Raw genomic sequence first — 13784 nt, forward strand, 5'->3', positions numbered from 1 at the left:
TTATCCTTTTCCACATTCTTGAAAAGAACACATATCCCAGGACTGGACCAATTTCTTTTTTGGAGGTTTTCCCACATCAAATTTTTATTTCGCTAGACTAACCAGAGAAAAAGAGTGATTTTAGAAGGAATGTAGGAATTCTAGAATTTAGAAGCCAGCATACCTCCGAATATATGGTGTCCCAACAAAAAAGAAGGTGATATGTATCCGCCACCATAATGTTGGTGCACTTCATTTTGCCCCTCCATACAATCAAATCTCTTTTCGCATCTTTGCAGATTCCGGCCAGTTGTAGCTGTGTGCGTAGCTTTTCCCATTCCTATGCATTCTGTCCAATAAGTCCTAGCTCCACAGATCATTTCCAAATGTGGCCTCTGTTATGCCAATTTGAAATGACTTGTTGCTAGAATTAAATGCCTTTGTTCTTTAGTCCATGAAGGAGGGGATCCGTGGAGTGCTAAAGTTTTTCAGAAGATCTGCGCTCTGCTCCCCGCAGCCTCTGCTGCTGCGTTGCCTGACCCTCTGAGCGCCTGCGCCTGGCAGCGCTGCTGCTGGGCTGCTCTCCCCCGCCGCTTGCCCTCCCTGTCACCCTGGGGCCTTCTGCCCGCTTCCATCGGGGGCCTACGGCCCTTCCCTCTCTCTGCATTCAGCTGGAGCGCCCCCTGCGCTTCTGACCAGCCCCGCAATGGATCCCCCATCCCACGATCAGGAGGATCTAGAGAAGTCTTTTGCCTCCCTCATCCATGAGAATACCAATGAGAAAGTTCGCCCTACAGCCTCCAAGTTTATTAAGAAGCTTGATGAAATCCCAGAAGTTTCGCTCCCTCCTGCCCTTCCGAGGAGAGCAGCCGTCGCCCTGGCAGATAGGGGCTTGGTAGGTCAGTTTACGGGATTATGGCCCTCTCCTCGCACAGTCCAACGCTGGGTAGAAAGGAACTGGAACACAATGGTCCAAGGGAAGATTGCAATAAGATTCTGCGGGGGGGGTTCTTCACCTTCCTTTTCGAAACGGTGGAAGATCGCAATCTCATTTTCAGGAATGGCCCATACTTCATGGACACCAGAGGACTCTACCTCAACAGATGGACTCCCGATTTTGACCCCGAGATGGACGTCCCCAGCGCTGTACCGGTCTGGGTCCGTCTTCCCCATCTGCCCCTCCATTGCTGGGGAGACGAATCGGTGAAGGCTATAGGTAACGCAGTAGGGAAATACATCGACAGATCGGAGCCAAGAGAAAACATGCACGCATGTGCCCGGATATGCGTAGAAGTGGATTTGGGGAAAGGGCTACCAGAAGCGATCAAGCTCAAGGTCGACCAGTGGACGCACATTCAGCAAGTGGACTATGAACAGCTGCCGTTCAAGTGTAAGGTATGTCATGAATATGGGCATTTCGCTAATAGATGCAGTAAGAACAAACCTATAAACTCTGAAAACAATGATGAAACCCCTGAAGAAGCATGGGAAATAGTTAAGAAGAAGAAAACAAACCCCCCCCCTGGAACCTCCTCAAAGCCCTCATCTGAAACCCCTACCCCTCCCTCTCACCCCTCCGGATCTGGTTCTTCCCCCCCCCTTCCTCTAACCCTTTCGAATCTCTCTCAATAGAAGACCCTCCATCCCCCCCCCCTCACCGAGAGGCCCCAGAACAACCCCTCCCTCTCCCCCTCAGTCCTCCCCTCCCCCAACAGTAGAAAGAATCCTAACAAGGAACAAGACGAAGGAAATCATCACATCCACCGATCCACCCAGGAAAGTTGGAAGGAAATCAAATAAAGAGATCAGGGATGAGAATGCAGCAAAAGAAATGGCAACAGGGACCCAACAGCCAATGGATACATACTTAGACAAGGCCAAAGGAAGCGGGGAGAAGATGAAGGAGAAAGGAGGAACACACAACAAATATAGTAAATGATGAATCTGGTCTCTTGGAACTGTAGGGGGATGGGCTCCTCCCTAAAAACTAATGCAGTCCGCGACCTTCTCAAACTGGAACACCCAGACTTTCTACTACTTCAGGAGACCAAAATAAATGAACAAGAATTCCAGAACAGTGTGAAAAGAAGCAGAAGCTATGAAGGAATGGCACTGAGCGCATCAGGGGCCTCAGGAGGAATAGGAACAATATGGGACAAAAACAAATGGAATCTCAAGGACAGCAGACAGAATAGGTGGTGGCTAAGAACAGATGTGCAAAATGTCTCCAAGACTGAGGAATACACCATATACAATGTTTATGCCCCACCCCACTTCAGAGAAAAAGCCGCTTGTTGGGAGTCAATTACAGCTGATTTAATGAGTGCTCAGGGCAGAAACATCTTCCTAGGAGGAGACTTGAATTTAATAAGGAATGCGGAGGAAAAAATGGGAGGAAATTTCTTTGCAGACCCCTCAAGGGATGCTTTAGAAAAAATCATTCAAGAGCACAGTCTTGTTGACATACCACCTCAGAACGGGCGATTCACTTGGTCAAACAAAAGAACCGGTAAAAACAACATCAAAGAGAGGCTGGATCGCATACTAGTTCAGCAAAGAATCGTGGTCAATTTCGCAAGGATCCAAAGCTCAATAATACAAGGTTTTATCTCAGACCATAAACCTGTAGCTCTGAACCTGATTAAAAGGGAAAACCTGGGACCGTTACCCTTCAAATACAACAGAGCGTGGGACAGCAGCGAGGTCTTCAGGAACTTGGTAAGGGACACCTGGGCAACTGAAATCAAAGGATCCCCGCACTATGTATGGGAAACAAAGATAAAACTCCTCCGGATAGCCATCAAACAATGGGCGAGGAACTATGCAACAGAGGCAGAGAAAAGGAAAATCGATCTCCAAAGTAAATTAGCGGAGTGGAATCAAGAAAGAGAGAAAAGCCAAGACACAGAAGATGACATAAGGAAAGAAAATGACCTGTACATGGAGCTGTACAAGCAGAATCGAGTGGAAGAAGAAGAGCAAAGGCAAAAATCGAGGTGCCTCTGGCTCAAATCAGGTGATAAAAACACATCCTTTTTTCATAATAGCATCAAAATGAGGAGAGCGGGGAATAACATTGGGAAAATATCAGTTGAGGGCAGAGTGTTATCAGAGCAAGGTGAGATTAAGGAGGCAGCGTCCCGGCATTTCCAAACCCTTCTAACTGCTGACCCTCATTACATGGAGAATCCGGAATTCCTAAACATAATTGAGAGCAAAATCACAGAGGCTCAAAACAAAGATCTAGATAAGGAAATCACAATGGAGGAGATTGAAAAATCCATCTACAGCATGCCATTGGAAAAGGCTCCTGGCCCTGATGGCTTTACAGTGGCCTTTTATAGAACCCATTGGGAAACTATCAAGAAGGATTACGTCAGAATGGCAAATTTTTTTTTTGCAAAATGTAAGCTGGGTAGCAGTATTAAGTCCTCTCATCTAGCCCTTATCCCCAAAGATCCTTGCCCCCAATCCTTTGACAGATTCCGCCCTATTTCCCTGTGTAACGTCTCGTACAAAATTATCACTAAGATCCTGGCGAACAGGCTTAAAAAGGTCCTCCCCTCCCTCATTTCCGAAAATCAGGGTGGCTTTGTCCCTGGGAGACATATAACGGATAATGTCATCCTCATTCAGGAGGCAATACACAGCAGCATATCCAGGAAGGAGAAGGGCATGATCATCAAATTGGATATGGCAAACGCCTTTGATCGGGTTAACCATGCATTCCTCCAGGCAGTCCTTATGAAATTTGGCATCTCAGAGCACTTTACTAGCAGGATCATGGAATGCATTTCCCATAACTGGACAGCACCCCTCATCAATGGAAGGCCATGCAACGCCTTCAAGAGTTCCAGAGGCCTAAGGCAAGGGTGTCCATTGTCACCTTTTCTCTACATTATAATGGCTGAAACCCTCAGCTTACATTTGGAAAACAAGCGCAAAGTCAAAGAAATAACAGGGGTTGAGATAGTCCGAGGATCTAAGGGAATTAATCACTCCCTCTTCGCAGATGACACTCTCCTAATAGGGGGTGCCTCCAGCATAATGGCTAGAAGGTTCAAGAAAGCTTTGGATCTCTTCCTCCAAGCCTCTGGCGGCAAACTAAACAACAACAAGTGTATGATCTACACTTGGAATGTCCCAAGAAATATCACCCAGAGAATTTCTATAATCATGGAAATCCCTGCCCAAGGGAACTGGTCCCACTTCACTTATCTAGGATTACCTTTGGCTAAAGAATCAATTAAAGCCGAGATCTGGACAAAATTAATTGAGAAATTGAGAGGGAAACTTCAGAGCTGGGGAGTGTACTGGCTTAACCTGGCAGGCAGAATCATCCTCATAAAGGCCATACTCTCAGCCCTCCCAATCTATCAATTCGCTACTACTCTGGCCCCGGCAGGCATTCACAAACACATGGAGCTGATTATCAGAGGTTTCCTATGGAAAGGTGGAAAGCAGGACACAAAAAAGTTCAGCCTCGTTAAGTGGGACAAAGTCATTCTCCCCCTAGAAAAAGGAGGGCTCGGCATCAGAATTCCAAAGCTAGCAAACATGGCAATGGGCTACAAACTGGTTTGGAGAATTCTTAATGAGAGAGGGACCTGGTGGACAGAGGTCATCAAGAGGAAGTACTTAAATGGGATCAATAGCAACATCCTATCAGAAAACATCATCGAAAGACCGTGTACTCCCGTATGGAAGCTGATTAAAAAGACTCTTCCTCACTTCAAATCTTACATTTCAAGAGCCCCGGGTAATGGCAAAGAGACTAATATATGGGATGACAGGATAATGGGCACGGAGGCAAGGGCAACGATCATCAAATATAAGCCCCTTCAAAGGTGGATGGACGAGGCAAAGCTAAAAACCTTGTTCGATATCTCTCTCTGGGATCAGAACTGCTGGACAGGTTGGAGACCATTACCTCTCCCTGAGATCCTCAAGAACCTCTGGGCCGAGCTCAAGACTTCGCTGACAGGCTCAGCCCCAACAAATCGAACGGTGGAAGACAAATTCGTTTGGGACCCTAATGGAGGCAGATATACAGTAAAAGAGGGATATAAAGTTTTGCAAAATGCCTCAGCTCTAAACAATTGGCCATTTCACAAAGCAACTTGGAAAACCGAATGTCTGCCAAAGGTTAAGTGTTTCAACTGGACCCTTCTACATGGCAAAATCCTGACCGCTGAAAACCTCAGGAAGAAGGGCATCCAAGGTCCTTCAATCTGCTGCATGTGCAGGAAGGAAGAGGAAAGCAGTAACCATCTCTTCATGGATTGCCCCTTCGCAAAAGTGTGCTGGAAACTCATCACCAGCCCTCTCATCATCAGGGACCTTCCCAACCAGATCACTCTCTTCCAGAAACAATGGGGAAACAACTTCCCTCAATCTGGCAAGTGCAAGGGCCTAGCAAAAAGGATCTGGAACAACATCCCTGCCAACCTCTGCTGGCAGATTTGGATTGCCAGGAATAAATGCATTTTCAAGAACAAAAAGCCTAGTACCTCCAATGTTCTAGCCAAAACGATGGCCCTCATCTCTGAGTCCCTAGAGGCAAACGGTATAGCACAGGAGGAATTGGAACTGACAGATGCAAAAATAAAAGAGTGGTCTAACAAATTCAACTGTGACAGAAGCGCTCACAAATTAGCAAACAAAGGAAGCAGGCATATGGAATGGAAATTGAGAGGGACGAAGGAAGAAGTTAAAAATTGGATTCAGAAGCAAAATAGACCAACCCTCTTCTTTGATGGTGCATCAAAGAACAACCCAGGCCAAGCGGGAGCAGGTGGAGTTATCAAAGATGAGCAAGGAAGAAATGTAGTCACGTATGAATGGGGTCTGGGCATTATGACTAACAATAAGGCAGAAGCATACAGCCTCCTTCTGGGGACATCCATCGCCAGGAACCTGGGTATAAGAAACCTACTGATCGTTGGCGATTCTGCCATCATCATCGCTTCAATGATAACAGGGAAAGAGTTCAATCAAGCAGCCTTAAACAATATCAAAGGAAGGATAATGGGCAACATCAAAGCTATTGGAGGAGCCACCTTTAAACACATCCTACGAACAAACAATGTGGAAGCAGATGCTCAGGCAAACAAGGCTACCGAAAGGCAAGCGGGTCAAGTCAAGGAAAATGATATGGTTTATGAGAAAGACATTCCATAAGCGGGTCTCTCCCGCTGCCCCTCCCAAGAATTTCAGACAAAGCAGCGCAGACATTCTCAGAAACGGGGGCTGCGCCCATCTTCTCAGCACGCCCCTCAACAGCAACCATATCAAATCTATAGATCTTCCCTCTCCCGAGATTAGATCTGCTCAGACTCTACTCGAGATCGGGAGGACCTCTCATGGTATTATATATCGAACACAGGGTTCTTGTATTCGCACAGTCTCGGGCAATGATCTGCATCTCCCTTACATTCTCTCAAGTCGAAAATACCTTGTTGAAGGCAGCACTTCTCCACGGGATTTAATCCCTTCGCTCTCCCCTCGCCTGAGACAGCATCACTGTGACACCTCGCCCCCTCTCTTTACTCTCCAGCTCCTCGCTCATCTAGGAACTTCTCCTCCTTCGAATCTCAGTCCTCTGTTGGCTAATATGGCCGAACAACAGAACCAACCAGCTGACCAAGCCCAACCAGCCAAACCACTGGACAACATCTTCAACAACAGGGACTGCACCATGTGCAAGGCCCACACTTTTATGATCAATCGGCTAACCAGGCAGCTTAAAGAGCTGCAAGATGATTACCATGCAGATAGGAACTCCAAGCGTAAAAAACTGGACAAGAGGAAGAATGAGATTGAAGGGTTGAAAGAACGCTGCAGCCATCTGGAGGCGGCCATGGACCACATCCGCTCCCTTACCCAGAGTTACCAGGCTGAAGCATCAACAAAGGCAAGCGCAAGGAACCAGGAGGATTCTGTCACCCAACACTTCCCTTAATAGATGCAATGTAAATTTAGCTGGTTAGGAGGTTCCTTTGTAAGGCAGTACAGCCGTCTTCATTTTGCTTTCAGATTAAACAAGAGAAGTATTGAGGAATATGGGTCTGCGAACCCGCTTTTGCTCCTCAGATCAAAATTTCTCCTCTACAATGTAATAGATCTCTGTAACTCAGGCTTTTATAATAGATAAGTACCCGAATTCGTTAAAAAAAGAAGAAGGAGGGGATCCGTGATATTGTCGAGATCATCAAGACCCCGGATGTAATCCTGTCCAATAGCAATGTGGTGACCGGAACCCAGTTTCCAAGAGAGGAGTGACAGAAAATAGTAGTGGACTTTTGTAAAGTTGTGCCAGACAATAGATCCGATGTTACATCCGATACACCTTCTACGCAGCCAAACCACAAAGTCGATGTCCTTCAAATACTTATGTTTGATGATAAAACTCCAAGTGCCATATCCAAAGATCCCCCGCCATAAAGATTTGAGCAGAAGAGCATAACCGAATCTCTTCAAATTCAAAATTCCCCAGCCACCCAGGCAATTCACCATGGAGATGTGATCTAGCTTGGAAGGATGATATTTATGCTTTTGTCGCATACCGGACCAGATGAAGTTAGTTATGTTCCCATTTAGTTTTTTTATGATGGTGATAGGTAGATGGAATAAGTGTGCCTAGTACATGCCCATCTGAGTAATCACAGCTTGTGTTAAAGTGAAAATGCCTCCCATGGAAAGGAATCTAAATTTCCCACCCAAAAGTTTTTAATAGAATCTGTCGACAAGCCATTGCCAATCTAGGATCCTGTAATTACATGGCTTAATATGGAAACTAAGATATTTCATACCTCTAGACATATGCTCAGAAATGACCCCAAACAACCTTGAAATTTAGTCAATAATCTCCATATCGCATTGATCATGTACAATAGAGGATTTACTTTGATTCATTATAAGACTAGATGCATTCCCAAATTTCGTGAAAATATGGAAAATGCGTAGCCAAGAAAACCTGTTGAGGATCCCAATGATAAGCACATCATCGACAAAAATACTATGGGAGATCTGAATATTTTTGCCGATGTGAAGTGGATGAAACTATCCCTCAGTTACAGCATTTGTAATGTGTAGGCTCAGTCTATCCATAGCTAGAATAAAAAGGAGGGCTGATAGAGAGCAACCCTATCAAAGTCCCCTCGCGGCCTTGAAGTATGTCATCGGGTATCCATTTATAATCACAGAAAATTGAACATTTGATACACATGCCATGATCCACTCAACAGCACAGGATTGTATACCCACTTTGTGGAGAACCAATCTCAAATAACCCCAATCCAGACAATCAAAGGCTTTTTTAAGGTCCACTTTCATGATAGCTGCACTTAATTTCTTTGAGTGGATCGAATGTAGACATTCCTGTGTGATTGCAACAATGTCATGAATTTGTTGAATTTTTAGAAAACCGAATTGCTGAGGAGAGATGAATGTGGAGAGGATGAACCACATATGATTTGGAATGGACTTGGAGATAATCTTGTAGACAAGATTACATAGAGATATAGGGTGAAAGTCCGAGAAAGTATGGGAAAGTGGCTTCTTCAAAATCAATGCAATATGAGTGGAGTTTAAGTGGGGATGAATATAGCCCAAAACACGAGATTCCTAGACCATGTATACAAGATCAGATTGTAAGAGGTTGAAAAAATGAGTGAAAAGTTCGACGGTCCAGCCGTTAGGGCCGAGGATCTTGTCACCTTTGAATGATTTGAGAACCTCCAATATTTTCGTCGTCGTGACAAATTGGAAGAGAGCCCAATTGCATCGGCATCGAACATGGTGGGGAAGTGTTGTATTCCCCAGATTTGATCCTCTAGGAAGTCAAGTGTTCTTTGACTGTAAGCTTCTTGAAAGTGGGAGACAGCGGCCCGAGTGATATCCTGCTATGTTTTGTGTTTGTTTCCATTTGAGTCAAATATCTCCCATATAGAGTTTTTTCGGTGTCTGTAATTAGCATATCTGTGGAAGAATTTGGTATTCCAGTCACCCTCCTGGATCTAGATTTCTTTGCTTTTTAATCTCCATGTAATCTCCTTGATATGAAGTAGTTTCTACCTTTGCGATTCCAATACATGTACGCAGCTTCAGATTTCATCCCAGAGAGAATGTTCTGATAAGTGGGGGTGGATCTCTAGGAGTTCCTTTGTGATAGCAGTGAGTTCTCTGTTCATATGCCGCCTCTTCCTTTTATCCCATTGCTTTGTTTCCTTCCACGGGACCCCAAGCTTATCAAGAATGTGCCGCATATGGGAGGAGCTCTGAATCCCATCTCTGTGCCATACATATTTAACAAGGTCAGTATATGTGGGATCCTCCAGCCAAACGCATTAAATTTGAAGGGCAAGCCACCATGGTACTCATCCCATCGCTAGTGGAGTGCAATAGGCCGATGGTCAGATATGTGGTAGCTAATAACTTCAGAGGAAACCATGTTGAGCCTCTCAATGATTTGTTCATGCAGGAGAAAGCAATCAAGTCGCTTTGCAATGTAACCCGCACTCGACCTCCCATTGTCCCAAGTATGAATAATAGTGGAGGGACAAATATCCACCAAATTGTGTTCCAGAATAATATCCTTAAACTAGTCAACCATGACATTAGCCCTTCTAGTGCAACCCCAGTTCTCATGTGAACCAACAATGCAATTAAGATCTCCCGCAATGACGAGGAAAGAAAGATAAAGTAACTCCGTCTCAATTAGATGTTTCCAAAAATTATCCCAATCACAGTAAGGAACGTATACATAAGGACATTAGTTATGCCTATGAGGCCACAAATGTGACCAATAAGGAGAATCCCTGCAAAACAAGAGAAATCACGGGCCTTGACCCACCGAGGATCCCAAATAGCGACCAGGCCACTCGAGAGACCTTATGCTTCTGTGGCAGCAATATGCCAGTCTGGAAGCATTTTATAGAAGTAATCAATCACCTAAGGAGCAACACACATAGTTTCTTGTAGAAGAATGATGTAGGGGCAAAGAGAGGAGAAAAGTTCCTTTAGGGCCAGAAATTTAGGGGCGGCCCCCAATCCCCTCATATTGAGAGAGAGGATTAAGGTCATGTTTGGCCGTGTGTGGGCTCCATGCTCCAAGGGCCTGAGTAGGGGTAGAATCAACAATGGGAACATCAATGAGGGTATCAGCATCAACAAGATTGAAAGAGGGAAGGGGACGTGGATGTCCATGAAAGTGCCGATTGTCACGGGGATTTTTGTGATGAATGGTGATATTCTCGACAGTTGTGGGGCTAATATGTGGGGAAGAGGGGCCAACAGGTTTGTGGATAGTGAGCGACCAGAGGTCCAATGTTTTCTTCTAAAGGAGGAAGTTCAGGTCACTGTCCACGAAGTTAGTGGGAGAGTATAGGGGTGAGTGAGGCGATACTGAAGACGGGTCAATAGCCGGGGAAGAGCAGATGATGCGAAGGGGTGTCTATGCTGGGACATACATAATGTCAGTGGAGGAGAGTGGATCTCATGACGTTAGATGTCGTGAAGTAGCTGGCGGGGGTGACAGACAGTCACGAGGGGGTGATATGCAAGGAGCAGTCGGATGTGGTGATGTGGCATCAATGGAAGAGAAATCTGACTCTTTGGAATATAGTGAAGAAGATAAAATGGGGATAGGGAAGATTCTAATGGATTAGCAGAATAATGATTGAACAGGAGACTATGAGTAGTGGGCTTAGAGTTACCTTCAATCTAAGGAGAGCTAGAGCCAAGTGAGAGGGTTTTGGACCCCCTGTGAGATGAAGCAGCAACTGGTACACCTTTGAATTTTTGCTAGTATCCATTCCGATGACGATGAGTCACCATGGGTCTAGGACCCAAATTTTGATGGAAATGATCGAGTAAATGCCCGGTGTGATGACAAATTAGACCGCGAAATGGAATGCCCCAAAAATCCAATCGTTGAATCAGATGTGTATCACCCTAGCTAAGAGCAATGTTGTTCGAAAAAACACCTTTGTATTCCTTTTCAATGAGAATCCATGCAACCCATTTATCAGGAGCCCCAAAACACCGAGGATCAACATACATGAACTTACTAATAAAATTTCCAATATCAATGAAGACTCGCTTCATCTAGAATTCTATGGGTAAGACAGGAAGTTTAACCCAAATGAGCTTGTTCTGGGGAGTATACTTCAGCGGGTTGAAACCTATGTAACAGGAATTTAAAGCAAGGAAACTCCGCCCATTAACCCAAGGAATGGACTTCATTTTCATAAGTTCTTCCTGGTAGAGAAAGTGGAAACTATACCATTCATTGAGAAGATGAACCACCGTAGGCATGTAGTCTAATAGAATTCTCCATTTAGATTTTAACTAGACCCACATGTCTGCGTCTCCCATATCGGTAAAATGCCACTTCCCCACAAGAGCGTATTTCTGGAGATGGATTACACGATCAGTGAGCACATCTTGGCCAAAGACCAGAGCTGGCACAAGTTCGGTAATCTTAATAGATCTGTTTGGGTGGCGAGATCGGTGGTCATGTACTGCATGTGAGAGCCCATGCAAAGGCAAGGCTGCATGTGTTCCATCTGGATGTAGGAGTGATGGAGGGGATGAATGACAAGTGTCTTGGGAAGGGGCCCGCTGCTCGAATGCATTCTCCACATCCATCGTGGTGCGAATTTACACCTCCTGAGCTGAGGCGTCCAATGCAAGAATGTCCATTGCCACATGTATAGGTAGAGAGGCACCAATAAAACCAAGAGAATGTAGGATGTGTGATCAATAATGAGAGGACAAAAGGAAGGTGGGGTGGTAAATGAGTCCTTGACAGGGATGTCTATGGATCCGCAGTTGTCAGTAGTCAAGGAAAAAAATTTCTTCGAAGAGAGTACCCATAATAGGTGAAAACAGAGGGGGACGCCACTAGAAATAAAGTCCAAATGTGGTAAGCAACATGACTTAGGAAGGGTTAAATATAGAATATGGAGAAGGATGGTGGGTGGATATCCCAATCTAGGTGGGCAGATGGCGAATGGAAGAAAAGGATGTGGGATATAGATCCCTATCACGTCTCAGCAGATGGAGCCAAAACAATGCCAGATGATCTTTAAACTATGTCGGAATCGAGAAAAGCCAGTGCCGAAAATTTGGAATCAGGTCGAAATCGATCCAGAGCTTAGCACGAGAGGCATAGAGAGAGTAATGGTGGATCAATGGTAAGGAGTGAATTCAATTAATGCCCATCACAGTAGCAACAACAACAAAAACCGGGGCAAGTCCACCATTTGTCACAAAGGTGGATACCAAAAGAGTTGCAAGGGTGGGAGATGATGAAGGAATTATACCAACGATAACAGAGGATGTTGTAACCAGTGATATGGAGACAATCATCCCCCCTCGGGAATGACTCAGGACAAATGAGGTTGTGGAGGTCAGTCCAGAGGGGCATATGGATGTCTGGGAGGAGGCAGTAGGTGCAGACGAATTAAGTAGTTGAGGAGGTATGTAACAATGCAGAGAAGAACAATGATGTGGAGGACTTCAAAGTGAACAATGGAGAGAAGAATTTTGTAGGGTGGGAACGTCATATTATAAGAACCAGTAGATAATGTAGAGGATGTAAGGAAATGTGGAGATAATACCAGAGATACAAACCTGAATCATGTTAGTCGATAACCTGTTTGCCTTGAGTTGATGGCTTGTGGATAGGAATTTTGTTTTATCATCCATGTCTCATCTCTGCTAGTTGCTACTCTCTGCTAATACCACAACGTCCTAGAAGTTGGTTGGATTTTCTCAATCAAGGCTTTGAGAATTTCCACCATAAATTATATTCAATTTCAAAATAACCATTTATTTATAAATTTTAAATAACAAAACAAATTAAAATTATAAAAAATTACTATATTTTAATAATTAGAAAATGTTATTTTTGAAATTAAGCAAAGATAAAACTAGACAAAAATGTAGATTACACTATAGCATAGACTAGGATCCCATTGTGAATATAGTTTCTATGATGTTTCTATTGTAGGTTTTAACCCCGTACAGAAATTACCTGCATATGAATTCTAAAACACAGAAAATAAACAATGCGAGAGCATAACGCATAAAACACATATACACAGAGATTTTCCCCTGGATCCTAAAACTAGGACTACCAGCTTGACTTTTCATTATGTTCCTTTCAATGTTATAATACATATTTACACATGTCGAAGCATCCAATACCATGGACCGAAGAACCATCGCGTCCAAAACCATGGACTGAAAACCATCCGTCCAAAACCATGTGCGAAAAACATGCACAAAACCATAAGTAGTTCCGCCCAACCTAACAAAGGGTCTAAAACCAAAATTTTTCAGGGCGTTGCCCTGGACCCCATAGAATGGGGTTACCTACACCCCTCAAACCCCCTATGACTCCCCCCACTACGCAATCGGTGCATCGAAGGGGGGGCTCCGCCTGTTACTCCCCTATACTACTAGTGTAACCCCTTATTGTTATTAGTACAACCCATTATTATATTGATGTACCCATGTAGTGCCCATATTGTTACTATTGTGCCACATAGAAGCCCACTATTGTTATTATTTTGCCCTTACATTATTATTGTTATGTCAGCTCTGATTATGTTATGACCCCTTAGACTCCTATATATAGAAAGGAAGTCTTTTCATTTGTATCGTCCAAGAATTGTTCATTTATGTAATGTAAAGGAGGTTGCCCCCTCGGAGAGGCTGAATTATAAGGCGTTGATCTCTCTTTTCTATCTTTTTTTGAGCTGGTTTCATAACATTTGGTATCAGATCCATCCGTAGTT

The 13784-nt window shown here is 44.3% G+C and overlaps 1 protein-coding gene across 1 annotated transcript; it reads left to right on the forward strand.

The window, feature by feature from the left end:
* Positions 1-894: 894 nt before the first annotated feature.
* LOC149150618 (uncharacterized) lies at positions 895-6159 on the forward strand. Its single transcript, XM_089442874.1, has 2 exons — positions 895-1374; positions 2023-6159. Exons 1-2 carry the CDS (start codon positions 895-897, stop codon positions 6157-6159), a joined length of 4617 nt encoding a protein of 1538 aa, XP_089299000.1.
* Positions 6160-13784: the final 7625 nt, after the last annotated feature.

Source organism: Pinus tabuliformis, chromosome 9, assembly GCF_031772625.1.
Source record: "Pinus tabuliformis cultivar Carrire ecotype Pingquan chromosome 9, CPIR1, whole genome shotgun sequence".
In the NCBI taxonomy this organism is placed as follows: Eukaryota; Viridiplantae; Streptophyta; class Pinopsida; order Pinales; family Pinaceae; genus Pinus; species Pinus tabuliformis.